Genomic DNA, 27,764 nt, shown 5'->3' with positions numbered 1-27,764 from the left:
GAATTTGACAGAGTTCTTTCCTGATGGCTTTTATTTTCCTAGAGAAGGAGACGGCTAAATAACTTGTTGAAATGAAGGTAGGCAGGAGTGGATGAGCAACCTAGACAAGTGGTAAAGACTTAACCACTGCAAGGAAAGAGAAGGGAACAGCTTAGGGAAAAGAAAGGACTGCTGAGGAGTGATGAGGCAGCTCTAAATGTACTTGAAAGGCCCATGTCACTGTGCCCAGCCCGTGGCCTTCCTGGGACAGGGCTATGCAAAACCAATGGCTGGATGACATGTGTTGGTCTAACAGTCACTAGATTAAATTATAAAAGAAAACAAAGTAGTTCCCTTGTTTCCAGTAGAATGGTTTAGTGATCTTTAGTACTCAGCTTCGGGAACGCAGAGGGAATATGGGGTTGGGGACCCGACTCACCATTTTGCATTTTCTCTGCTAACACTGAAGCCAGTGCCTGAGTGCACAGTGGTTGTGTTTGTCGGCTCTTCAGTCCAGAGAAGCTGACTCCCGTCTAAGGTAGGGACGGGCACGTCGTCTCCATTGCTGACCAGGACAATAGGAGTGTCTGCAGCAAAAACGCACTGTTCCTCCAGAACAAGATGGGGGTCCGGGGGAGGGGGGGGAGGGGTCACAGGCGGTGGAGGGACCGCAGACTTGGGTTTGCCTGTGCTCAGCTCCTCGGTCTCAGGGCCCGCTGGCTCAGTTTTGAGACTCTCCACCTTGGCCTCCGATGGCTTTCCTTTAAGGTCGGAAGTACCAGCAGTGGTTGCATCTGAGGATGGCCGAGGCGTGGGCCGCTTGCCAGTTTTTTTCTTGCCCTTTGTGGTTCCCACCGTCCCAGTTTTGCTAGAAACTGTCTCCTTTGAAGTTTTGAGAAAAGACGAAGAAGAAGTAGATGGTGACGCTGATGCTTTGGAGCCCGTAGTCTTTTTGGAATGAGAGGAACCAGCTAAAATAGAGAGATTTTGCATTAAAAGTCAGAGAAGACAGCACTTTCCAAACAAGCTAACCAAGCTGCAATTGTCAATGACAACATCCCCTTAAAAATTTTTAAATGTATTGAAAAACAAACGACTAAAAGAAAATGATAATGGTTTTGTTTTCTGCCCCCTCCCTGCCTCCAATCAAAGAGGGAGTGATGCTTGAGGCAAAACCCAAAGAGATAAGGGTCCTTTGTTTCTCCCTCCTCTAGTCTTTTTTTAAAAAATATATTTTATTGAATTTTTACAGAGAGGAAAGGAGACGGATAGAGAGTTAGAAACATCAATGAGAGAGAAACATCAATCAGCTGCCTCCTGCACGCCCCCTACTGGGAATGTGCCTGCAACCAAGGTACATGCCCTTGACCAGAATCGAACCTGGGACCCTTCAGTCCGCAGGCCAACGCTCTATCCACTGAGCCAAACCGGTTAGGGCCCTCCTCTAGTCTTTACCGGGGCCAGCCAAAGGGAGTGCCCTCCTCTAGTCTTTACCGGGGCCAGCCAGAGGGAGTCCTCAGCTCCTTGCCTTTTGGGTGACCTGAAAAAGCCCCTGCATGCTCCAAAGTACGGGTACTATCATGTGCAGAGGACAGATACCGGCAGCTGTCTGGGCTTAGCACAAGGCTGAGCTCACCACAAGTGATGCAGGTTCTACGGTGTCTTCCTGCGAATGGCGTGGCCCACACTCAGAAGAGGCCTGGGTATATACCACCAGCTCCTTTCTGGGCCAAAAGCAAATGTTCTCATCTTACTGCTAAGAGAATGAACTCTAACCCAGCTCTCCGCACGGCCCCAGTGAGAAGCCTGCCGTGCTGGCCCATACCACCATGGGCAATGGTGACGGACCGAGTAAAAGCACAGGGCCACCTGTAAAAGTCAAGTCTCCTGCAAAATATCAAAGGCAGAAACATTTCTTTTCTTTTTTTTTTTTTTTTTAAATATATTTTTTTATTGATTTTTTACAGAGAGGAAAGGAGAGAGATAGAGAGTTAGAAACATCGATGAGAGAGAAACATCGACCAGCTGCCTCCTGCACATCTCCTACTGGGGATGTGCCCGCAACCCAGGTACATGCCCTTGACCGGAATCGAACCTGGGACCTTTCAGTCCGCAGGCCGACGCTCCATCCACTGAGCCAAACCGGTTTCAGCAGAAACATTTCTTTTCTACAAAAAAAAAGTCTAAGCGGGTACTAGTTGAACAATTTGAAGAAAAAGAGTATCATTGGATCTTCTGACAACTGCTTATGTTCCTCTAGGACAGTGGTTCTCAACCTTCTGGCCCTTTAAATACAGTTCCTCATGTTGTGACCCAACCATAAAATTATTTTCGTTGCTACTTCATAACTGTAATGTTGCTACTGTTATGAATCGTAATGTAAATATCTGATATGCAGGGTGGTCTTAGGAGACCCCTGTGAAAGGGTTGTTTGACCGCCAAAGGGGTCACGACCCACAGGTTGAGAACGCTGCTCTAGGGACTTGGTCAGTGGTGTGTTTGCCTACTTCTGGATAGAGCTGCCTTTATTTAACCAAACCATTTTTAGGAAAAGAAAGGCTAGCTCTCCTTCCTTTATATGATCTTAGGAAATACAGTTAGGCTCCTATGAGAATGCACTTTTGTTTCATGAGCTCTAGGACCTACACATTTTTCCTAATTGCTTTTTCTGTTGTAATGTTGTAGGCCCCTTCTTTTTCACGAGGGGTTAAACTGCCTCCCACAGAGCTATCAGACAATATCTGATTAGTATTGTGAAGCCAATCTGAATTGCACACAGATGTTATTGTAACTTACCTCTGGTTAAGTCAATTGGGAGGGTCCGGAGATGAAGAACAAATAAAGGAATAGACAGTGAGATGGAAGACTTCACCAATTCTGATATACTACAAGAAGCCAGTCTCACACAGTGACAAGATCCAGGCTTACAAGAAGTCTCCACAGCTTGGGGCTCTATTATTTTAGATATACACAATAACCAGTACTCTCCTCCTCCAAGTCTGGCCTGTCAATACTATTTTTTTTTCATGGTTAGTTCTCTCTTAATAGACTGGTTCATGGGACAGTTTGCCTGCAGCCAGCCAGCCGTGGTTAATTCTACTTTTTTGAAGTTAGCAATCTTCACTTGTTTCTAAGACAAACAAATTAAGCAAACTCCTGCAATCTAAGTCCATTCTAAATTTATTTTTCACAACAAATATGGTAAGGATTTGATGTCTAAACATGTTCGATTATTTTCTTAGGTAAATTGAACATAATCCCTTCCACATAGCAATTCGAACAGGACTTTGCTGAAATCAGCCATGTTGCTTAAGTCACCTTGAGTGAAGGCCAGGACCAAAAAGAAATGCCACCTCTCCCCGTTAACTGCTTTTGTTGTTATCAAAGTGCATGACACTGTATGAGAAAGAACACAAGATAGGAGATTTTGCCTTATTTCATGGGCAATTTAGCTGACTGTGCCAAACAGCTATCTGGTCACCTGGAGGTGTATACTAATTAGGTAACAGAAATAGAATCTTAACCGATAGCTTTCCTTGAGAGCTAAAAACATCTGACTGAACATCAAGAACAGCATTTGAAGTAACTTTCTAAAAGGTCAACGTTATTCAAGTGAAACATTACCATGTAGAAAGTTCTAAGTGGTTACAAATGGAATATCAGCTGCATTCTGATGGAGTGTTATCAATATTTGACAAAAGGATCCTTGTATGACGGACTTGATAGTATACTTCAATGCAACCGTTTCTCTGTGGCAGCCCCGTGAATAGCAACATTTTTATATACACTGTGGACCAGTCTGGCTTCTTTAAATATAATGGATAACATGACTGTACTATTCTTTTAGGAACATCATGAGTATGTAAATAAACCTTCAAGTTATAAAATATCTGGAAATAACTCAAAAATCTTTCATGGAAGCTGTCCCCTACCCTGGCATTAATCAGCTTTCTTCTGAGAGAAGGAAGACGGAGTGTAAGCCGAGCCCATAGCGAGCCGCTACCATGTGGGGTATGAGGAAGAGGGAAGGATGTGTGAGGCCAAGGACTGGCCTCCAGTTTGGAGCTTTTCTTGAAGAAGTGGATCAGAGCCTATATCACATGAGGCTGATCCTACGGTGTGCTAGGCAGTCAGGAAAATACAGATGCCAACAAGAATGGATGCTGACATGTGAGGGCAGCTGGTCCCTCAGGAAATGGCCTGAACGCATTGTTGGCAGGGCATTCTGAGACATTTCATTTAGCCCTCATTAGAAGAGACCCAGCACTCAAGGTCAAAGGCCGAAAAGAGGGACACAAGGAAGGAGACATCTATCTACATTCAGAGATCTGTCATACCGTCAACTAAGCCATTCTCCAAACTTGAGCATTATGAATTACAAAGGGAAAAAGATCAACAAGGCAAATCATGGTAGCTGATTGCAAGAACGTTGCTGCTGATTTTAGGGAAAATAAGGTTTGCTAAAAGACAGGACTTTTATGCATGTGTGAATGGCAAAAAGCCACCTAGCATGTGTATTTTGATTAATGTCTCATAAAAACTGGGTGGCATAGTGGGCTTCCTCATGCCACTTTACTGGAAGATGGGCGTTCCCTTTGGGTTAAGCATATCTAATGTGAAAGGAGAGCTGGATACATATCACTCGCAGATGCTGTAGATCACCAAAACTTCCCCTGGTGCAGTGGTCAGCAAACTGCGGCTCGCGAGCCACATGCAGCTCTTTGGCCCCTTGAGTGTGGCTCTTCCACAAAATACTGACTTCTGCGCATGGGCCACGAAGTTTCAGTCGCACTGTACGTGCGCACCCGCATGTGGTATTTTGTGGAAGAGCCACATTCAAGGGGCCAAAGAGCCGCATGTGGCTCACGAACCACAGTTTGCCGACAACTGCCCTGGTGAACTGCAATAGTGACTTGTAACCACACAGTAGGATGCTTTCCTTCTAACCAATTAAAGTCCTCTGTTTGGGGGCGGAGGGAGAGCTCTGAGCATGTAACTTTCAACTCTGCTGAAACAGGAATGACTCAATAGAGAGTGGTGGGCTGACCCAAGCTTTGTCGTTTATGAATAAATGACTAGGTATGTGGACATATTTAAGACAATACAATACAGCAACTATGTCAAAGATGCAGTGTCACATTTTTATGTGCAAACCGAAGACATTCTGAAAGAAAACCCAAGCCAAAAATCTACCCATCAACTCAAACAGGTAGAAGGCCAGTTGATGTCTAAATAATATCATATCAGATCATCACCATTCACCAGGCACACTGCTTTCCTGTTTCTTTCTGAAGGTCCTTGTGCAGATAAGTGGCTACTCAGGATGAAAGAGGTTTATTCACCCCCAAACTAATGAGGTCAACTAATCAACTGGTCAACTTTCTTTTGATGGAGATAGCAACAAAGGAATCTCCTGGGCATTCTCGGTGTCAAAGCTAAACGCACTGGTGTTCCACCCTAAGAGACCAGACAATCAAAAGGCTACCATCCAAATCAGCCCCACCCCAGAGACGTGCACCCTGGACTCAACACCACTGGGGGCATACTTACCAGCCTCTCGGGTCGCGTTTCGGCTTGTTGGCTTGGGTGGAGGGATGGGGGCCTGTTTACCGGAAGCCTTGGTATTTTTTTTAATAGGAGGCACTTCGTCACCCTTGGGGCTGGCCCCAGCAGCAGCCCCTTTTGGAGGCACAGGTGTTTTGGGGGGCTTAGGTTTGGGTTTAGGCTTAGGAAGAGTTGAAGGAGGTGGAGCAGGAGCTGCCGGTGTTTCAGAGTGGTTTTCAGTGTTCTCTACAAATGAGAAAGCGAACAGTAGCAGACTGATACAGACACACGCCATATATAGCAGGAGTGAGACAAACGGTGACAGCGATACAAACATGCAGCTGCTTGGCCCTTGGGAACCAGGGTGGCGTTCTGCACCAGAGAGAGCAATGTTTGGGGTCAGAACAAAGGCTGAAGGCCAAACCAGGCTGCGTTGTCTGGGGACATGAATCACTCCTGTGATAACACAGGGTTGCACAAGTGACGTTGATGAAGTTACATTCAGGATGAATATAAATGTCCATCGTCAGGGATTGACACCAGCCTTGAATTGGTGGCTGCTGGATGATGGTGTGAGCATGATTGCTACGTTGAATTTCACAAAATTGAAGGGCTCCCGAGAGTGACTGATCAGCACATTACTCACACCACCACGGGGTGAGGGGCTTACTACCCGTGATGGCTGGACCCACAGTTACATTGGTCCCCTTGCTGTCAGAACTTAAGACTCATCAACCAGACGGGTGGTACTCTGTCTCACTGGGGTCAAAACCCAGTAACTTTCTAAGCTAAGGGAGCCTCTGTGGAACCCTTTACAGGAAACACAATGCACCAAAGGATGAACTGTTTTCTCAAGCTCTCCTGGTGCAGTCGGGCAGTTTCCTGTCTTACGACAGCTTCCTCTGGCCTGTCCTAACAGTGCCACGACTACAGGGACAGAATCCAAAAACTACCAAACTTGTTTTGTGATGTAAAAACACAAGTAACAATTTTGAAAAGACAAGGGTTAAACGTTTTTAACAATTTTCTATCTAAGAATATGAACCTCTCACAAGGTTTTGCCTAGCCCTAGCCGAGGGAGAAATAGTATTTGTCTCTCATTACTGAAAGTGGAGATATGGAATGCTCATTCATATAGTCGCATCCGTATTTTTCCTAATAGTGATTGACTGACATGAAAATACAGTTCTGGTCCAAAGAGCTAAGCAGCATTTCTTTATAGATGGAGCACAATAAAAAAACATAAGACAGTATTCAGACAAGACGAAGCCTTCGCTGGATGTTTCCTCCCATTACTGAGTGAGCAAGAAAAACTTCAATATTAGTATGCATCACATTTCTTATCCTAGAAAATGAGAACTTCACCCTCCTCACCCCGTGTTTCTACATCCCCATCAAACCACTGATATAACCACCATAAAAATGACTCAAATTATGGTACGTAATCAGTAGAACTTCTTTTATCCTCCCTCCGCCGTGAAACCCACCTCAGCCACTGTAGCCCAACTTGACCCCTCCTGCACATGAATTTATTGTAGCTACAGGTTCAACATGCATCAGAGGCTGCTTTGTGTTTGCCTTTCTGTTTATATATCGCGTCTCCCCAACTGAGCAGTGACTCTCTTCACCTACCTGGTCTGAACCAGGAGGCCACTGAATCACAAAAGTCAGTTAGGTTTGAGAACAACACAAGTTAATGCACACCTAAAACATCTATCTCTCTATATAAAAGCCTAAGTGACCGTTATGGCCGGTGACCAGCCGGTAGCTATGATACGCATTGAACAACAGGGGGCAGATGCTCAATGCAGGAGCTGCTCCCTGGTGGTCAGGGCCCTCCCACAGCCAACCTCTGGCAGCCCCTCCCCTCAGTTGGCCAGCCCCAATCGGGACTAGGCGAGACAGCCCTGATCACCAACCAGGCTGAGGGATCCCACCCACGCACGATTCATGCACTGGGCCTCTAGTTTTAACATAAAACATATAACTAGACATTGACTTGCCAGTCTTTTGATGTAGGGCAGAAGCCTATTCTATAAATACTTCTTCATTCTTTAGAAGGTTAGCCCCTAGCATAATATCATGTATAGAATTCAAGCCCAATAATATTGTCTGGTGAGAGCCAGTCAAACGGACTGACAACACTTGCTCTCTCTATTCCCTTTCACACCACCAACCCTCACAATTTTCCCCTCTGCCTTCATGGCAGACCATGGAGGGATCTTTTTTCTTTCTGCCCATGGCTTTAAATTCTAAAGTCATACCCCAAAGAATCCAGCTTCTGGGTCTGGGAAGGAGGAGATGGCTCGCTCTATGACATTTGGGAACGACAATCCCTCCTGGATGGAAAATGAACACAGTGCACGCAAACGCTCGGCCGGCTCTTGGAGAAGCATGGCCTGCTCCTTTCTCTGCGAACACCACCAATTACCGCTGTGTGTTTGCCACCTGGCTGATGTTTATGTTTACCCTGTGGTGATTCTGGAGGGGGGTGTGTGTACACACACAAACAGTATGCTTTTCTGACTAAATTATAAACGACTATTGTCTAAAATTTTAAGAAGAACACTTTAAACATCATGTCTATTCAATGAATGTGACTGATTAGCAGACAGTTATTAACAACATGCATTAGTTGAAAACAAACTCTTCCTTTTATCTGGGAGATAATGAATTCAGTCAAGTTATATTTTTAACTATTGCCATATGACCTGAAGACATGATTAAGTTGATGGAGTCTATGCGTATTATCTTTTCCAGAGGAGGTTCATTCATAAAGTCTGCCTTGACCTTTGGCTTGACAAGGACACCTTTCATGCAATAGTCTGGAGGATGGCTGTTTACTGTACTTCCATGTTTGGCTCCCTCCACCACGTGGAGAGTTTAGTTCAATAACAGAGCAAACCTGAGAACTGCATGCGTCTTTGTCTTGCCTAGACTACACCTCTGCCCCCATTTCTCCTGCATCGGACTGCTGTCTCCTTCAAATCTTAGTTTAGAAATATCTTCCTAAGGACCGATTTTTGTCCCCGTGGGAAGCTCCTGACTTGCTGCACTCAGGCCTTTCAAGTGGTTGGCACTTTGTACCACATGCTGGCTCCTCCTATGCCACGATCTGCCTGCAGGCAAAGGCCATTGCTCATTCACCACTCTCTTCCTGGTCCCCAGCAGAGTCTTACCCAAGGCAGACCTTCATTATTATGTTGGCACAAATGCATTACATCATTTGTTACTTCACTGAAAGTCCTCAATAGAAATAACATCCAATAATTTTCAGATTTCTCATATTTAATGCCAAGCTATACTTAACGGATTGCAGATCGGTTTTTCTGCCTCTTCTATGATTAAGGGCCCTTGCTGAGAGACTAATGAGAGACTGGGAGCCCTGAAGGTCTTCAGGGAAAAGTCTCCAGTGCTGGGCCCAAGATTACTGTACCAACTCCAGAATCAGGTGCCTCTGGGAGCCTCAGGAGCACCCACCCACATGTCTGAGGTGAAACCTACCCACAGAGCAGTGTGAAGGCCACTTGTTACCTGTTTTTTTGGACACTGATGTTTCAAATACTAAAGTACTGACATACTGTCTTAAAAAGAGATACAAGCATCTCAGGCTTTAAAGGCACATGACGTGGTTTTACAAACATAACCAATTAATAGATGAAATAATGCTCTTGGATAGGTTGCATAAATAATGTTCTTGTGAAAGGAAAGGGAGAGCTGCACCCCAAGATTAAGGGTGAATTAAGAACCTGGGATGGTGGATTTGCAAGGTAGTGAGCTCACACAGGAAGTGGGATCAGAAGAGGAGCAGACATAAAAATGAATCTTGCGGTGTTTTTAGAATTAAATGGTACCTTTACAGAGAAATAAATGGTTACCTTTGTTCATTAAAGTATTGCCTATTCAACTTAATGTTTTGTGATGTGAATTATGAGTGACATTCATTTTACTTCCCAGAGGGGCTCTGGTGGGTGCACCATCCGCACAGGGGAGGGAGGCCATGTGTCTTACAGGGGGTGTGACGACATGCCCAGCATCTCATGTCCTTATATACAGACTAGCCAAGCAAGGTGCTATCTTGGACCTTATTTGACCAAAAGGAACTGACTGTACTCATTCTGAGTAAAGAATAAGAAAACAAAAACATCTCTCAAATATCCATGGACCTATGAGATCTGCCATCGTCTTTGTAGAACATCAAGGCTTGCTGGTTTAATTAACATAAAACTGTCAGCAACTTCTTATTAGGTTGATAAGACTCCTTTGAAGTCTGGCCAGTCCACTGATGGACACCCCACACGGACCAAGTGAGCACCGGAGATGGCACTGTTACATAATAAAGAATGTAACTCTTCAATGCACAAAGGATGGACAAGGCACGGGCCACAGATGGATTTGAAATGTAACAGTTTGGTGAAACAGGACAGTTGGAATAAAAAAATAAAAGAAATCACTACTTGTGATAATACTTTCAACTAAATCCCCTTAAAAATCTATTTAGGTCTGTTTCTCTTTAGGTTTCAGGAATAGCATCCTGGAAAATGTTAGTTAATTTCTCATAATCAATACTCATAAGCTTAACCAGAGTCCTTCAAAGAAACAAGACTAAGTACAAGTCCCATAGTATACTTAATACTGAATAAAGCAAAATAATAAACTTCTAACAGATTATTATCAGAGGCTTCTAAAATTTTTAAAGGCTAATTTACATGCAAATAACAGGGGTGATGGGCTTCCAGAGTAGATGATTTTTAAGTCACAATGTCTGCAGGTTGCTCTTTTGTTCTGTCTTTGAAGGACTTGGATCAAGAACAGAAGAAAAGTTTGCTTCCAGCAGATTCTAAGAGTTCCCAAAATGCCTACAGAACCTAAACTAGGTTTGACAAATTTTTGCCATCCACCAACTCAGAGGCAGACATTACAGAAGGAAACAGTCCATTTCCTGAGGATTCATATTTATGCTGCATGGGATCTAGAACTTCCAACAAAGCCTTACTTTATAGGAGTTTCAGTTTATGTTCGCGTAAGTATGAGGCTTGGAGGTGCCTGCACGTAATAGCAGTGGTGTGCAGAGGTGATCAGTCAGTGACTAGGAACTTGTCAATATTCTGGGGGTCCTTAATAGACATGAATTTTGCAGTTATGCAACCTACCATAGCATAGTCACTCCAGAAAGCGAGGTCTTAAAGAAGCCTTTAGGAAATGGCATAATTGCCTCTGGTATATTCTGAAATTTCCAATTGCACAGACAAATCACTGAGCAGAAGCTAGGCCAGTACAGCAACCCAAATCCTCAGCATCTCTGGGGACAATTCCTGAGTCTCTCTCAGAAATTTCTAGAACCTGGACTAGAACCCACAGTGTTGGGTGTGTGGATGCACCAGCCACACCCTCACTTCTGAGCTGAGTTGCCACGTCTCACCAGCACAGAAAGATGTTCTGAATGCTGGCATTTTTTTTTTTTCCAAAGAAGATACTGAGAAAAAGCTCCTGAGGAAAAGATAATATTCCCAGACATTGCTAATCATTAAAGAGGCCATCCATCTGACTGTTACCGGTAATTAGCCCTCTTTAATAAAAAATTAAAATGATGTGCTTATAAAATGGATGCATCTACTTGAGGAAACTATCCAATTTCTCTTCACTCGTTATCATTTCTCTCCTCTGTGTGTCTGCAAATTTTCCTCTCTACTGGTCTTAACATCACTATTTGGAGCCTAAGACCCGATTCCTGACATTGAGCTGTGGTGAAGGAAAAGAGTGAGGGGTTTCTCTTGATTTTACCTTTCTTCTCTTCTGCCTTTTCCTCCAGAGGTGGTGCTTTTTCAGCTAGAGAGCCATTACCTTCTTCAGATTTTACTATATTTTCCTCTCGGGTAGATTCCTCTCCGATGGGTATCATGTGCCCGTTTGAATTTTCAAAGTTAACTGTTACATCTCCATCTAAAATAGGGAAAGAAACACCTAGATGTCTAATTGGATGGCTTTCTTAAAACCCAGCTTTACAGTTAGTAGGACTGTGGGGCTCAGGTTTCAGGCCCTGGGAACCAAATACATCCTGTACTATTTCACCGTGTTTTACTAAATAATTCATTCAAATGAAAGAACTAGAAAATCCTTCATCTTGGAGGGAGCAGCTATGGAGGGGGCATCCAGATGCCATTCAGGTAGTCGGATGGGCCCGCCTAGTGATAAAACACCCTCGGGCAGCAGAGTCCCTCTCTTCTTGTGCTTAAGTTTTGTTGAAGCCAATACTAGGAGTCTCTTTGCCATTCAGAAACTGAACCTAAAAGGAATAACCTGAAAAATGGAACAGACATTTTAACAAGCACCAAAAACACAGGGTGAATGAAAATACACAAGTAACACGAAATGTACTTACACATACAAACAATTAGTGGGAGGATATGACATTTTCCCAGCACCACCATCTGCAGAATATTACCTCTATGATATGTTAACTTAATGCAGCAGTACAGCTGCTCCTCTACAGTCAAGGAATGATGGTGGCAAGGCTAATTATATTTTCAGTATCTTATTTATGAAAACATGAAAATGAACTCATGTGCTTTGTTATATACAACTGATCAAAGAGTCTTTAAGTTGGCTTAATAATAATTTGAAAATATTAGGGGTAAAAAAATGCAGAAAAAGTAGTTACAGAACAATTTTTAAAAATCATAACTGAAAATAGTATTTCTAATATGTTGGCTAAATCATAAATAACCAATTGCAACTCCTGAATGTTCACAATTACTAGGCGTTTCTAAAGTGAAAAGAGATTTTGCAGAAACTCTTCATTCAGCTGCCGAAATGCTTGAAAAGATTAACCCTGGAATATTTTATGAAGCTTTGCTACCATTGCAAAAAAAAAAAAAATTAAGGAATTGAAGTTTTTACTGAGAAAACTTGAATAAATGCATAATTACTGCTAATGTATACAATTCTGATTAATTTTATTTTGCCAACCATTATAAAACAGACCATCTTCCAAATTTTCATTAAATACTAGAGAATGGCTTTGGCCTCACAATGACATCAGCTGGTCTTATTGACAAAAACAAGCATGGCATTTTAATAAGTAAAACATACATATCATAAAGTTATACACGTTCAAAATGTAAAAGTTTTTGCTTAGTCATGTGACTTCCAAACACCTCTAATCTGACTCATGTATAAAAAAAAATAGACAATAATTGAAGGCAATGCCATTGCCAGTGCATCTTAACTATTTCAATAAAATTAAGGCAATACATTTTTAAAGAGTATGCGTCAAAACAAAAAGAAACCAAAATATTCTTATTTATTATTACAAGAACAAATTGGATTATCATATGATAGTAATCGTTGACAATATGAAAGGATACTTACTTTGAGATATGAAATAAAGCTACTCTTATAAAGGAAAAACCGTAGAAAAAGAAAGCATATCTGTAATAAATGTAGAAGTTAAGAATAAAACAAAGGAGAACTGAAGCTAACTGGTGTGTGAGAAAGTTTTCTAGCTTTGTATACTATTTTGGAATTAAAACAAGTTAAGTCCTTAATATAGATTATGTATGTAAGTAAAATAAAAGCTCAGCAAGAGAAAGCAGAAGAAGACGCTGAGCTAGACGGCAAGTTATATAAGAGGCCTTCACCAAGTATTATAGGAGCATTTATATGCAAAGAAAAGGGAAAACTCAGAAAAGAGTTGTGAGATTAGAATAAACCAAGAGCTAAAGCACACATAGAAATAAGAGGTTAAGCAAGGAGCATGAGAGGGCTGGAGGGCTTTCCCCTCTTTCTGGTAAACAAGTGTATGTGAGATATAGTTAATACAGGAACAGAGACCAGGAGAATATCAGGTCTGAACAAAAGGTGAGTGACTCTTTAGAAGGCTAGAAAGTACACCAAGAGAGAAAAGGGAAGGAGGCTGGCAAGCAGGCAAAAACATCTACATGCCCTCAGGTTAAAGCTAAGGAAAAGGACGGAAGGGAAGCCCAGAAGATGAGGACTGAACTTGCCAGGGGTGGGCAAACTTTTTGACTCGAGGGCCACAATGGGTTCTTAAACTGGACCGGAGGGCCGGAACAAAAGCATGGATGGAGTGTTTGTGTGAACTAATATAAATTCAAAGTAAACATCATTACATAAAAGGGTACGGTCTTTTTTTTTTTTTTTTTTTTTTTTTAGTTTTATTCATTTCAAACAGGCCGGATCCAGCCCGCGGGCCGTAGTTTGCCCACGGCTGGACTAGACCATCAACTTCTCAAGAGAGACTACCAGTTCCTGAAATTTTAGATTAAAGTTAGATCTTGGTATAAAAAGGATAATTTAAAAGGAATAATAATAATAGCTAGGAGGGAGGGTATGGAGTTGGGTGGGACAAGGTCCAACCCAGGGTAGCTGGAGAGGTTTAAACAGTCTATCTGGCTCCCTGACGGAAGGGCATAATTGACAAGCACTGTCAAGAGTTAAGGCAAGGTCAAGAAGATCAAGGCAAAGAATGAATCCTCGTGGCAGAGGAGAGGGGACTGTCACCAAGCACAGCAGCTTCCAGTCTCTGGCTAGAGCTGAAAACAGACTGAAATTATCAAGATAATTGTTTATGGAAAAATGACAAAAATCTATTTTCTCCAGCTCTTGGCAGAAAAGGGGGAAAGACTCTATTTCCAATAGGCATCACCGGGCATGTCCAAGTATTAGGTAATTGCTATAGTTGTCTACAGGGACTCTGCAAAAGGTGAAAGTAAAATTCAGTAATTGATGACTTCCCAAACATTAAAACCTATTATATTAAAAAATTTTTTCTTTTGTGTCTTAAAACTTTTAATGTCCAGTCTGCAAAAGGTAAATAAAATGGTCAAGGAGGTCAGACTTTTGGGGAAATAAGTCTATAAAATTGTAATCCATCATGCAAATAATATAACAGGTTAGGAAGAATAAAAACAAAGCAATACTAAGCATTTCTTTAGATTGACAATTGCCACTTGTTTTTAGAAAAAGTACACTCTTTCCTAGCTACAATTTTTAATTAGATAAAAAATGGGACTTTAATCTCTATCTTTAATATTCATTGACAGTTTCAATCATAAACTTTCATTTATTTTCCTTTTTAAAATATTGAAATAGAGGTGACCAGGCAGCATTCAGCTGTCAGTGGATTTGAAACTCCTCTCCTGCCTCCAGAGAGATTAGAGAGGAGACAAATTTTTATACTGTGAGCCGACCTTCAAGGAAAAAATAAAAAATAAGGATGTGTATTTTTTATTTTTAAAAGTCCCAGGCAGGAAATAAGTAGCTTCAAAGTAATAGAAAATTAGGGAAGACAAAATTCATTCATAAAATGGAGTGGAGAAATATATAACAGGCCAGAAATCAAAGTAAAATACCTAAAATTGTGAGGGCTTAAAAAAAAAAAAAAAAAAGTAGTCTTCACTCCAGACTTCCCTGTTTTCTTTGAAGCAAGAATAAAATAGTAAAACATTTCCTAGCTCCACTTGGATTATTCAGACGTTGGAAAAAGCGTGTCACTTGGATTTATAAGTAGTGAATGCCAAAAGATGTTAATTTCTTTGCAAGGAACATAGATCAGGAGAAGAGCTCCAATTTAATAGCTTATTATTTGTTCCTATAAAAGTATAATAATAACAATTTACCCCAGTAAATGTTGGGGAGGAGGAAGGCAGGAGGTAAAAAACAATGTTGCAACAAAAAATTTATTCAGTTTCAATAGTAGTGGGAGCAATGAAAATTATTCAGTATTATTTACTTGGAGAAATAACCAATCTTTTGAGAGTGAATCTCAGTTTCCACCTAATTCTTATCTTTTTAGGAGAATAGAGAAAAAAGGGGAAGCAGATAGAGGTAGAAAAAAATACTTGGAAATAATTGTTAGTGAAAAGGTGAGAGACAGATCCAAAGAAATGAGAACAAAAAATTACTTGAGAGAATGATAAAGCAAATTAACTTAATTTGCCCATTCATGCCTTATTGGTTGTACATTTGAGTGCATTATAAAGGACAAGAGAGGTATGTTTATCATCTCTTTTCTCTCTCTGTACTTTTACTGGTAGACTTAAGAAACCAAACTCAGGAGCCAAGCTAAACTCGGCACTTAGGCAAACTGAGTTAACTTGCATGGAAAGACCTAAGCTCAACAATAGAGATAGGAAGCAGTCCCGTAAGTATTTGTATCTTTATCTGTTTCTCCAGCTACAGGGTATCTTTGTAGAGATTTAGGTTTAGAGTGACATATGGTGAAGGATTCACCAAAAAGGTAATTGAATTTCTTTTCCAGAAGACCTTAGATTCATTGCAGCCCACAAAGGCATTCTGAATTAAAGCAAGATTCCCGTAGGGCGGCACTCACTGCTTTATCTCCCAAAGACCACGATCATCTTAAGTTTCAAAGGAAAATGAAAGAAGGACCAAAGAATGAAGGATCAAATTATCTTAAATGCATGATTAAGTTCCTCACCTTGATCAGGCAATTCCTTAAGAACTCCCCTTCTTATCAGCTCCTCTCTACTTTGTCTTGTGGATATCTTCCTTTCTAATACTTTTAAAAAGAATAAGCACATGTAAGAATCAAGTCATTGCTCAAAATAATTATGAAAAACATTCCAAGTACATTCATTCTGGGAGGACTCAAACCCCAGTTTTTCTAGTTGTCTAGCACAAGTGATTGGAGTCAACATAATTAGGACAAGGGCAATGACCAGAGCCCCTGGTCTGAAACCCAGCCGCTGGGGCTGGTCTTCAAATGATGGTGATGGGCCAAGAATCCAGAGAAACTATTTCACATCAACTACTTCTCACTTTCAAGTATTTCTTTCTTTAGTAATGATGCATTCTAAAACATAGGTTTTCATGAACATAAAATGTGTATAGAGAATATGTATATTTACAGTAAAAATCAACAACAAGTAAGCAAACTTTCAGTAAACATTTGGGTAACCCAGAAAGAAGAGATGATTTTTTCAGTGTTTTTTTCTCTCACACATCCTATTACAAAAGTGCAACACATCAGATTTCTGTAACTCTTTGCCTTGCCATACTAGAAAATTATATAGTGTTCTTATATCCCCCCACATATCCCATCTTAGGAAGATGAAGTCGAGTCATGGAAAGGAGTGGGACTCTCAACACCGCTTATTCTTTCTTCTGGAAGAATCTAAATTCCAGTTACACCCTGTTCAAAACAGCACCCTGACGTAGCAAAAAGGGCCAGAGAAGGGGCGTAGGGCTCTTTGGGGAAGGACAGGTACACTGGGTAGCCGCAGCAGGACTGGATTCCGACCCTTTCTACAATTCCGACTCCAGACCTTCTAATCTGCAAATCCTAGAGACACCCTGGACAACACAATTACCCCAAGCCATGCCCTGACACACACACAAACAGAGCCAATGATAACACTAAGAACATGTTTTTTGTTGGGGGCGGAGAGGGAGGCGGCTCCAGGTGGCCTGAAGCAAGGACACTCGGGAGGGAGGGAGAAGGGAGGGGTGCTCTGGGGCTGGGAGCTTTGTATCAGGCACCAGAAAGTCCTCAATAAGTGTTTAGTAACACCATGAGCCCCAGAATAGCAACACTTAGTCTCTCTTGAAGAAATTGAACATTTTTCCTTTCTGATAACTAGAATTGGTGTATTTATTTTTTAACCTGGTTGCCAGAAAGGCCAGGGTAAAAGTTGATATTTAACACAGATTTCATATGACAATTCATGGGGAAATCTGTTTCCCCCTCCCCCCTCAGCGACCTGACTTCATTTATATTCTATTGAGCGCCTTTGTGCTCTTTGCTCTAGGTTTGGTCAAAATTTTTTGCATAGAATCAGAATGTAAAACAACAAGAAAATTAATGAATAAGCAAATAAAGAAATAGTGTGTGTGTGTGTGTGGGGGGGAGATAACATTTTACAGGTTCAAATGGAGACACACACAGAAGCGTCCCCTGTTCCTTTAGGTTCCCCATCCACCCCGACCTCTACCCACCCTTCCAGAAGGAAGTAACAACAGCTCACTTAGATGCTGGTGATCTCAGTGGGCAAAGTTATCTGCGAGTGGGGGGGCCAGCAGGGCCTGTTCTTTTATGGGAGTTCTTTTAGGCAAAAAGAGAGCTGCTATTTACCTACAGCTTCGATTTGCTCAGGCTTTGGTCAAAGAGGAGGGAACCCCTGTCAGCACAGGAAGCCAAACAGTAATGAGATTGCCAAAAGCAGCCAAAAGCTGCCGAGATTGTGCAGGTGGTTAGAGGGCCCTGACCAGGGCAGTCTCCCCTGGAGCCTACAGACCCATTCAAGCTTGACTGGGGCTCTGAGGGGAGGCAGGCCTCTTCCAGGCCTCATCCCCTACTGCTGGGGTGGGGGACAGAGGCCGTGCTGCTAAATCTGAGGATGCAGGTGGCACCCTGGGCCTGGGGATGAGGCCACATCCTGGGAGCCAACTGCACTGCAGAATGCAGTCATTGTGGCGTCTGCCCCTTGCTCTTTGGAAACAACTTTCAATTGTTTGCTGCTTCTGTAAAGTGGCCGAAACCACAAAATGGTTGTCAGGAGTCCTAGATTCTAGCACCAGAACTTCCACAATAGTTGTGTGACAGCGGGCAGTCTCTGCAAGTTCCAGGGCTCCTGATCCGTTATCTGGAAACCGAGGGACGAGATTCGATGATCCCTAAAGGACGCTCGCCCAGCTCAAATGCTGTGGGACCCTGTATCATTAATCAAGGCCCTTCTGTAAGCTCTGCGTTAAGCACCTTTCAAAATCTTCATTCTTGCTCTGAAAAACCATCTGAGAGCCCAGAATGCTTCTGCCTTTCCATCATGGATTCCAGAGCAGGCTTTAATTTTAACTTTAAATTTTCTGCTGCTTTAATTCCAACTTAATCTCAGCTAAAAATCCCTCCTCTTTCTTCCTTGTAAATCCTGGAGCTTTCAAGCAGCAGCTTGGCTTCCTGCCAAGACTCAAAACCCACAGCTTTGTTCCTTGGCTCTACCTCCTACAAACAGGGCCCTGATAGGAAAATGCCTCTGGCTATTTGTTTGGTCTTTGGCTGAGCACATTTTTAACACATAAAGCAGATAACTGTGTTTGGGGCCAATGAGAACAAACTGCAGGCGACTGAGCGTGGAAGGTATGTTGTTAGGGCACTAAGTTCCAACCACGGCTCTCCCAGAAGAACAAGTATTTCACTCTTCATCTTTTAAAATATTTGCCTCCTGTTTATATAGTGTCTGTATGTTTGCAGAGCACATTCACCGAACACTTTCATAGGCTCGGAAAGGTTTTGCATCGGAATGAATCTGAGAGTTCATTCTAGTCCAACAGCCACACAAAGCAAGAGTCATTTCAGGAACTTTCCTGAGACGTGCTCACCTGCTTGCACACACGTAGAGGCAGGGTGGGCGCTATGGCGGAGCCCCCTCTACAATCCATCTCCCTCATTTTTAGAAAGATATTCCTCATAAGGAGTCGAAATCACCTTAACCAAGCTCATGCCCCCCATGACTCTAGACTAGACTAAGACATTTGTGCAGGGAAAACAGCCCGCGTGAGCTCCATCCATGTTAACCGAGAGCAAAGAGGGTTGCTGACGCCTCCTAGAATCTGATCCCAAGTATCTGCTCTTTGACTCCGAAGCTCATACCAATCTTTGCAAGAACAGCGAGAATGTTGGGAGCCCCGCTCACAGCTGTAGCATAACCACTGCTGGATGCCGGAGAAGAAGCTTCGCAGGACACTTGTCCCGGGATGAGGTGGCGAGGTCCGTCCACGGAAAGTATTCCCACCAGTTGTGTGAATGGCTCATGGTTAGTCACTTGTATCCCAATTTAAAAAGCATGCGTGATTTTTACACCAGATCAAGCAAAACTAGAGTTTCTGTTCCACACTCTGCACTGGGTGAGGTAAATGCCTGACAGTCCAATCCTGATGACAATCGCACACACTCCTCTAAGGTGTGAAGGGTGTGTGGTTCCCCGTTTTCCTGACTTCAGGCTTAGACTCTGGTTTCTCAAGTATTTGAAGGGATCAACCTTCCAAAAACTCCCTCTGGCTGCCTCTCTCACATTCAATAATATCTCAACTCCTTGGCATGGTGTCCAGATGAGCCATAGGTTAGTCCTCCCTCATCTGTCTCCCTCCTTACCACTCCCTCCTGGCTCTCTCTGCTCCAGCCCCTCCGACCCACAGCTGGGCCCCTGCATGGTAGCCTCTGTCCTTATCTGGGATGCAATTTCCCCAGAACCCACTGGCTTACTCTATCACTTTCTTCATGGTTCCCTTATTGGAAATCCATTTCCTACACACCCAGTGTGGAATAACTTGTTCCCCTTCCTGTCTTTATCCATCTTCCTACCCTGCAAAATATGTCATCACCTCCTGACACAGAACCTACTACTTTGTGTCAGTGTAGTCTTGGCGAGAATCAAAACCCTGTGTTGCTTACTGCTGTCTCCCCAACAGTGCCTTGCAGGTGGTTGGCACTCAGAAGATAGGGGTGTTTGTTGAATAGACGACTAAAAGAAAATAGGCTAATAATGATCATGGTCTTGTTTGCTGCCCCTTCCCTACCTCCCATCTAGGAGAAAGCAAGTGGGGCTTGTGGCAAAACTCGAAGAACAAGAGTCTTCTGTCTTCTTCCTCTCCTCTGTGGCTGGGCCAGCCGAGGGGAAAATCCTCAGCTCTCCATCCTATGGCTCATCTGAAAAAGGCCCCTGTATGCTTGGAAAAGAGCAGTCATCATGTGTACAGGACACCAGCCAACCAGCAGGGTGTAACACACGCTCGGGCTCATCATAAATTACAAGTGATTTACGATGTCCTCTGGGCGCGGAGCCTGCATTCGGGAGGGGCAGCTGGGGCATGTGGCACCAGCTCCTCTCTGCGGACGTACGGCCAGCGCTTTCTACTCCTTTGGAAGCATCTGTGTGAGTCAATATTGCAGTCCACAAGCCACTTGTGTTTTCTTTTGGCCAGAAAAAAAAGAGTCCTAATGTTCAATTCTAACACCGTTTAATGACGGAACAAAACAGGAAGGTAAATAGAAAATGATTCAATGAGCGTGCCATGTTATCTTCTCGGTCCCGAGGCCTGAATGGCCTCACTGTAACACTGGGACAGGAACAGAGGAGCGCTTGTCTTGCGCTGAAAGTGTTCTATAAGCTGGGCTTGGCTTTACCTCTCAACAGTAGTGACAGAAAACAGGATGTCAAGAAATGGCCTCCTTTCTCAAAGACCCCTCCTTCACTAGCTCAGGCAGCTAAGTCGTTTAAAGAAACAAACACCGAAATGCCACCCAACAGGCCATTTACAAGAATCTTCCAAAACATCTCAAGAATGTTAGGCGGAGAAATAAGCCAATATCCCCACCCAAGAACACTCAGGGGTCTGTCTGGCCACTTTCGTGTTTATCCACACCACTCCCCTCCTCCCAGACCTATAGACTACGCTCAGGCCAAACTCCTCAGAACAGCAGCCACGCTTTACCACTGGCCCCGAGAACCCGTCTTCCCCTCCCTTTGTTTCTCATCTCGCTTTTTCACAAATCCGATGTTAAAGTCAAACTCCACTCCTTGCATTTCCTAAACATCGCCAGCACTTCCTCGGCTCCGTGCCTTCTTTTCTTATTTCTTCCTCCTAGAATTAGACTCTCTATCCACCTCGGGTAAAATCTTCCCTGGAAAGTTAGGTCCTCTTCACACAGTGCCCCCATGTGTTAGATCTCACTACCTGTACCCGTAAGAATGAAGAACTCACTAAGCCCCATAGAGCAGCGGTTCTCAACCTGTGGGTCGCGACCCCTTTGGCAGTCGAATAACCCTTTCACAGGGGTCGCCTGAGACCATCCTGCATATCAGATATTTACATGACGATTCATAACAGTAGCAACATTACAGTTAAGAAGTAGCAACGAAAATAATTTTATGGTTGGGTCACAACATGAGGAACTGTATTTAAAGGGCCAGAAGGTTGAGAACCACTGCAAGTAACTTCTGTGCCTCAGTTTCCTCATCTACAAAATAGAACAATGGCTGCTACCTTTCTGGTGCTTTTGGAGATTAAATGAGTTACAACAAGGGAAGTGTTTAGACTAGCACCTAGAACGTAGAAAGCATTCAATACTGTTAGCTATTACTATTATTTCTGTTATAGCACATGTACATTTTTCATTGCTACATATGTACATAATTGCACAGTCACGTGACTGTGGTCTAATTCCTATGAGGGATATCTTGCTGATTATTCCATCCTCCTAATAACCAATGTTGCAGAGTAAATATTGTGCACTGACGTGTATTTGGAGGTCGGCACTGCGAGGGAAGGCAGGCCTTGTGTTCTTTTCTACTTCTTTTAGAAACAGCCCATCTGAGTTTCAGCCTTTGAGGAACCACCTTCCCCCGCTCTTGGTCCACGTCACTTGTGTGAGGCGAACCCCACCCCTGGGCTCTAGGGCTCCCCTGCTTACCCAATCAGAGCCCAGTGATTTCCCTGGCGTTGGTGCTTGGTTCAGAGAGGGGCATGTGCTCAAGCTGCACTACTGAGATCCAGGCCCGAGAATTTTGCTGGAGCAATCGGAGAGGAAGGCTTTCTCTTTCCTCTGCAGCCGTTAAACGAGCTGAATATAAGCTTAGAGTTGCTCGTAGTCCATGTGCACCCAAAAGAGAGAGCCCGACTTAAAGGACAAAACAAATGCAGAGGCACACAGACTCGAAAGAAAGACACGGATTCCTGGGCACAGCTTCCGAGCACCTGGATCCAAGCCCGCGTGAAGGCTGTCTGTCCCTCGCTTTTCATTTACATGAACCAATAAATTCCCCGTTCGTTAAGCCTGTGATCCTTCATCGGAAGTGAAAAGCTATGACTAATCAAAGTAGGTATTAAGTAGATGCTTTTTAAAAATTGAGTATTTTTCCAGTTGAGGCTAAAGATTCTCTAGGTATTCAAGGCGGAAATATGAAAAAAAGAACTACACAGGCCCTCTCTTTCCTCTTCAAGAGCTTCATACTTGACCAGGCCTTAAGCAACAGGAAGATGGAGAGATCTATGTCCCCCCTCTTTTGAAATCAGTGTCACAACAGCCTCTAGAAATCGAATAGAAATCATCATTTATTTGGTGCTTCATCAATCCTTCCATTATTCCTGAAAGATAGATGAAGTAAGTATTTTTATTTCCTTAGAATAGGTAAGAATAGTGAGAGTTAAAGAGGTCACATACTTAGAATCTGGTTGAACCCAGATATGTATGGCCAAAAGCCTACCAAGTGCATTCTCCAATCTGACATGATAATTACGAAGATTTCAACTTTCCCACAAGAGGTACAATGCTTTCCAATTTTCCTTCAAGATGTGAGACTGCAGGACAGCTTTCAAAAGTTAATTTTAAATGGCAAAGTTTTAGATGGTAGTACATGCTCAGTTCAGGATATAAAAGGATACAGTAAAAACTCTCACTTTCACTGGTCCCCTCACCTAGTCGAATTGAGCCCCACTCTTACTCCATAAGCAAATAACTACTTTTATTCAGGTCTTTTTAATCCTTCCAGAAATTTTTTTAATCCTCACCAGAAGGGGTGTGTGTGTGTGTGTGTGTGTGTGTGTGTGTGTGTGTGTGTGTAATTTATTTTAAAGAGAGGAAGGGGTGAAAGAGAGAAACACCAATGTGAGAGAAAAACATCAAATGATTGCCTCCATACACAACCCAATGTAGGTATGTGCTCTAACCCATAACCTTTTGGTGTACGGGATAATGCTCCAACCAACTGAGCCACCCAGCCAGGGCAAGAAGTGGTGATCTTTGTCCTGTGCAAACAGCGGCAGCTGAAATCCCTGTTTCCAGATGGGGTGAGCTGGGAACAGCCATGGCAGATCAATCCACGGGACTTGTGGTTATTACTCCCAAAGGATGTTCAGGACTAGAACAATGGGCAAGTCCCCGATCCCAGATGTGCCCGGAAGTACAAGTAATCTCAGGAGAGTGATTAGAGGCAGGATTTGTAAGCTACGTGAGACACTGCGTGTCCTTGCTTCTTCTAGTCTTGACTCCTATAAACTCATGGAAACACAAATGCATAAGACAGGTGCTTGCAGATTCATCCAGTTGGATGAAAAGTTTCCATTTTGTGTGTGTTTCTCATTTCTCGTTTCTTCACCTTAAAATATAGTAAACCCAAGACAGGATGAGACCACAAAAGGGACAGATGTTTAAAATGAAGATGACGACAATTTTTTTGAGGTGGTTAATGTATAATTTTTAACAGTCTATTTTACTTAGTTATCCTATGAACAAAACGTATTAAAACATCACCAACTCAAACTAATAGATATGAATAACCAGCTTAAGTTAGTCAGATGACTGAGTTGGCCTGTTTTCCAAACCCATGTTTTTCACATACATATCTAATCAGAACAGGTTTCTTAAGATCATTAAGAAGCTTGTTTTCTTGAGCATTTTAAATATTCCCCTCCTCTACCTAAAATCTTGCCCACACGAGAGAATATACAGTATTTGTAAAAGAACACTATTTCCTTGGTGAAACTGGTCCAAACCTAGACTAAACCAGGAGGGATAATCAACACCCGATTCCTGCTTGATCCTGCAGGAAAACCAAGGGTAACTTCAACTGAAGTTTATATTTTCCAAGACAAAACACCGAAAATGTTGGGGCCTTGGGAAAAAGTACCTTTTCATTATACCTAATGTGCAAGGTGTGACTGCAATGCTAACTTTCTACTTCAACAAAACGCCCCCTTTCAGGAGTTTCCCTTTCCATATCTGTTTCAAAATGTCTGGTTATTAAGGTGAAATCAGGGTCTCCTAATTCTTCTTGGAGATTGAAAACACTAGAAAGTAGGAAATGGATCAGGAAGTACATAGTCTAGCCTTTTTAAGAATGCAGCTTGAGCCCGGCTGGCGTGGCTCAGTGGTTGAGCGTCGACCCAGGATCCAGGAAGACAAGGTTTGATTCCTGGTCAGGGCACATTCCTGGGGTTGTGGGCTTGATCCCCAGTAGGGGGTATGTAGGAGGCAGTCAATCAATGATTCTCTCTAATTGCTGATTTTTCTATCTTTCTCTCCCTCTTCCTTCCTCTCTCTGGAAAAACAAACACATATTTTTTTATTTTTATTTTTAAAAAGGATACAGTTTGAGTTCAAATCCAGACCTTGCAGCCTGTCACCAGGTGACCACAGGCAGGCCCCTAAACTCCTCCCTGTCCTTCTCCCATGGAAATAGAGGTAGTAAAACCTAACTTGGTGGATATTAGGGTGATTAAAAAACAGCTTGTAAAGTGTTTGACACAAAGCAGGGGCCACAAAAATGTGAGTATTTTTCCTCCCCAACTTTCCATTTTCTCCTGTCTACACGTGTAGCTATCCCTTTGACAATATCCTATAGATATTTTTACTTAAATATGCTATTGATCTAGAAGGCAGCAGAAAATAAGGGTTAAGAATGCATACTCGAGCCAGGCTTCTGGGGTTCAAAGATGGGTTGTGCTGCTCACAAGCTCTGGGACTTAGGGCAAGTCATTTAACTTGTCGGCGCCTCTGTTTATTCATTAGTGACATGGGGATTATGATAGCAACCTACTTTATAGAGTAACTGGGGAGATTACGAGCATCGAAAACAGCATCTGGAACATTACCATTAATATCCACGTATCTTGTTCTTACTTTAAGTTTAATCCCAAATAAAACTGCAAATGGGTAACAGAAATAGAGGTGTGTTTTTTTTATTTATTTATTTTTTTAAAAAAACAACACTTTGCTTCATATGTTGCACACGTAGCACATTATACAAAGTATTCAAAGGAACATTTCAAACCTCCTGGGGTACTAACTAAATTGAACTTTTTAGCATTGAATTGAGAAACACAGCAAACAGAAAGGACTACATAACGCCAGCAATATGTCAACATCACATTTAAATCGGTGATTAAGTTCTAGTTGGTGTCACTAATATTTTACACTTGGTTCACCTAAGGTTTTCTTTAAAAACAAAGGAAAGCGCTGGCGGGGAGAGGAAATGGGTGAGTGTTCTTAAGTTTTTCAAGATGAAAAGTTCTAGACTAGAGTTAGGCTGCAGCTCCATAGAAGACACTTAACAATGGTGACGATGGTAAATTTTATGTTACGTGTTTTCTACCACAATTTAAAAGTAAATTAAATTGTAAGACATTTTGGGGCCACATTAATGCTAAAAGCCATATATCTAAGATGAAAAATAGGTCACAAGGATTTTTCAAAGAATTTTAACCACATGCATGTGTAATGTGTTCGCTATTTTCCAATATCCAGCCTTCTCGCTATCCATGCTTTTTATTCTCTCATATTTCCTACATAGTCCCTCATGCCCTATCTTATAAAAGGTACTAAGGAAACACTTATACTTTGGAATAAAGGAAACTTCAAGGGTATCCATGTCAAACCCTAGGGAGTCTGGGTTAGGGAAAGCCACTGACGAGAGCCCAGGCCGAAAAAGTGTTGTAAGCCTAGAGGTGCAAACTCCTTTCACCTAACCAAAGAAATAAGAACTAAAACTACAATTTATACTCCAAGTGGGAAACAAATCAGGAAAATGTCTAAGCCAAAAAGCGGTCACTTTCCAGGACTGAGCCCTTAGTGATAAAGACCGGATTCGTATCACAGGATGAAAAAAAACAAAACAAAACAAAACCACTAAGGGAAATAATAGGCAAAGGAAATAAAATAATGGACTTTCCTGACATGGGCTCTCTGACCCAGGCCAGAAGGAATTCTTTAGTGCCTTTTAAAAGTGTTTAAAAGTGGCACCACTCCAAAGGAAAATGAATTTAGGAAATTATCCACCCAAGTAAGGCGTATAAACAATCAGATCCTCTCTTAAAGCAACAGGAACTCACACTGTCTCATCCCAGCGGGAGCCCTTTTTGTTATGATGGATGAGAACACTGCTCCTTTCCTCCATATCCCACTTAGGAATTACCTGCAGCAGACAAAAGTAGAGACCCAAGGCAACAATTCTACATTTCATCTCAGTGGGTGTGAGTCTTTAAAATATGTCATTTATAATAAGAAATCAGCAAAGTCTATAGCATCGCTGCTCCTTTAAGCATGTTTTCATAGAAGGCTCCGTGTAAAGGCCTTGCTTATCTGAGTTCACGTGCCCTAGAACAGGGGCGGGCAACCTTTTTGTGAGTGCGTGCCAAAACCAGCAAAATCTCTGACTCAAAATTCTTCTGCATGCCAACCCTAATTTTTTGAGAACATGTTACGCCTACTTGATATCTCTTAAGGTGTACGTATGTGAAGAACCTTAAAGAAATAAAATTCATTCGAGCGACAAAAACACAGTATATGATGATGAAAAATACATTTATTTTTAAATGTATACATGTACACTGATAGTCCGACAGAAAACTTTATGACTCCGTTTGATATTATCAGCGGGACTTTTGCTGCTGCATCACTGATGACAGAGATTTTACATCACGTTTATATTTCTTAAATTTCGGAGATATGCACGAGCTACTACTTTCATCCGTCAGGCTATTCCTATTACAAGACTTAAAATATTCATCACTGAGAACAAAGATTCACAAGCATATGTGGATGAAACCAAAACACTGGTCGGATCTAGGAAGGCAGGGAGAGTTAAGGCAGAGGCATAGAAATTGCTCTTGCCCTCTCTCGTCAATCCATGTCTATGGTCTTTAAGAGAACTTGTTATGTAAAATTATTCATTTATCTAAGATGCACCTACACTGAATTTATCTGAAAAATAAAAAAGTCGATATTAAGAAAAAAAAACTGTAAATGGAAGATTATAAGAGAGGGATTCGCGTGCCAGCAAAAGTTACTGGAGAGCCATGTTTGGCACGTGTGCCAGGGGTTGCCCACCCCTGCCCTAGAAGAACCTATCTCCCTGGGACAGGGTGGAGGCCTCAGATTCTAGACAGCTCAACACATTTAAACCTAAAGTGCAGCGTGGATTAAACAAACAATATCATATTTTCTAGACCGCACAGGAAGCAAGGGAGTCTCCATTTAGAAATCAGATGTTATGGTTTATATTTATCTGTGAAAGGTGGGCCCTGACGGTGAGGCCATTCACTGTACAGTTGGCTATTTTAAACCAGTGATGGAAGGTTTCAATATTTATGAAACCACTAATTTCAATCATGACAAATATACAAAAAGCTAACACTATGATCATTCTTTCCCATGAATGGGTTTTACCCCTACAATGAATGATAAATGCTCCATAAATAAATCAGTA

General features: G+C 42.3%; 1 protein-coding gene across 8 annotated transcripts in view; it reads right to left on the bottom strand.

Moving 5' to 3' along the window:
- Window positions 1–27,764, bottom strand: part of PHACTR2 (phosphatase and actin regulator 2) — a 237,409-nt gene that overhangs the window by 40,641 nt on the left and 169,004 nt on the right. For 4 of the 8 annotated variants that reach the window (XM_059700559.1, XM_059700560.1, XM_059700563.1 and 1 more), the window contains exons 3-6: window positions 15,986–16,066; window positions 11,308–11,466; window positions 5,530–5,769; window positions 419–950 (exon numbers count right to left, since the gene is read on the bottom strand). In XM_059700559.1, the coding sequence (XP_059556542.1) occupies window positions 419–950; window positions 5,530–5,769; window positions 11,308–11,466; window positions 15,986–16,066 (1,012 nt within the window). The remainder of the gene's footprint in view (window positions 1–418; window positions 951–5,529; window positions 5,770–11,307; window positions 11,467–15,985; window positions 16,067–27,764) is intronic. The other 4 variants (XM_059700564.1, XM_059700565.1, XM_059700566.1 and 1 more) reach the window with 2 other exon arrangements.

This window comes from Myotis daubentonii, chromosome 6, assembly GCF_963259705.1.
Source record: "Myotis daubentonii chromosome 6, mMyoDau2.1, whole genome shotgun sequence".
Lineage (NCBI taxonomy): Eukaryota > Metazoa > Chordata > Mammalia > Chiroptera > Vespertilionidae > Myotis > Myotis daubentonii.
This window is presented reverse-complemented; position numbering and strand designations above follow the sequence as displayed.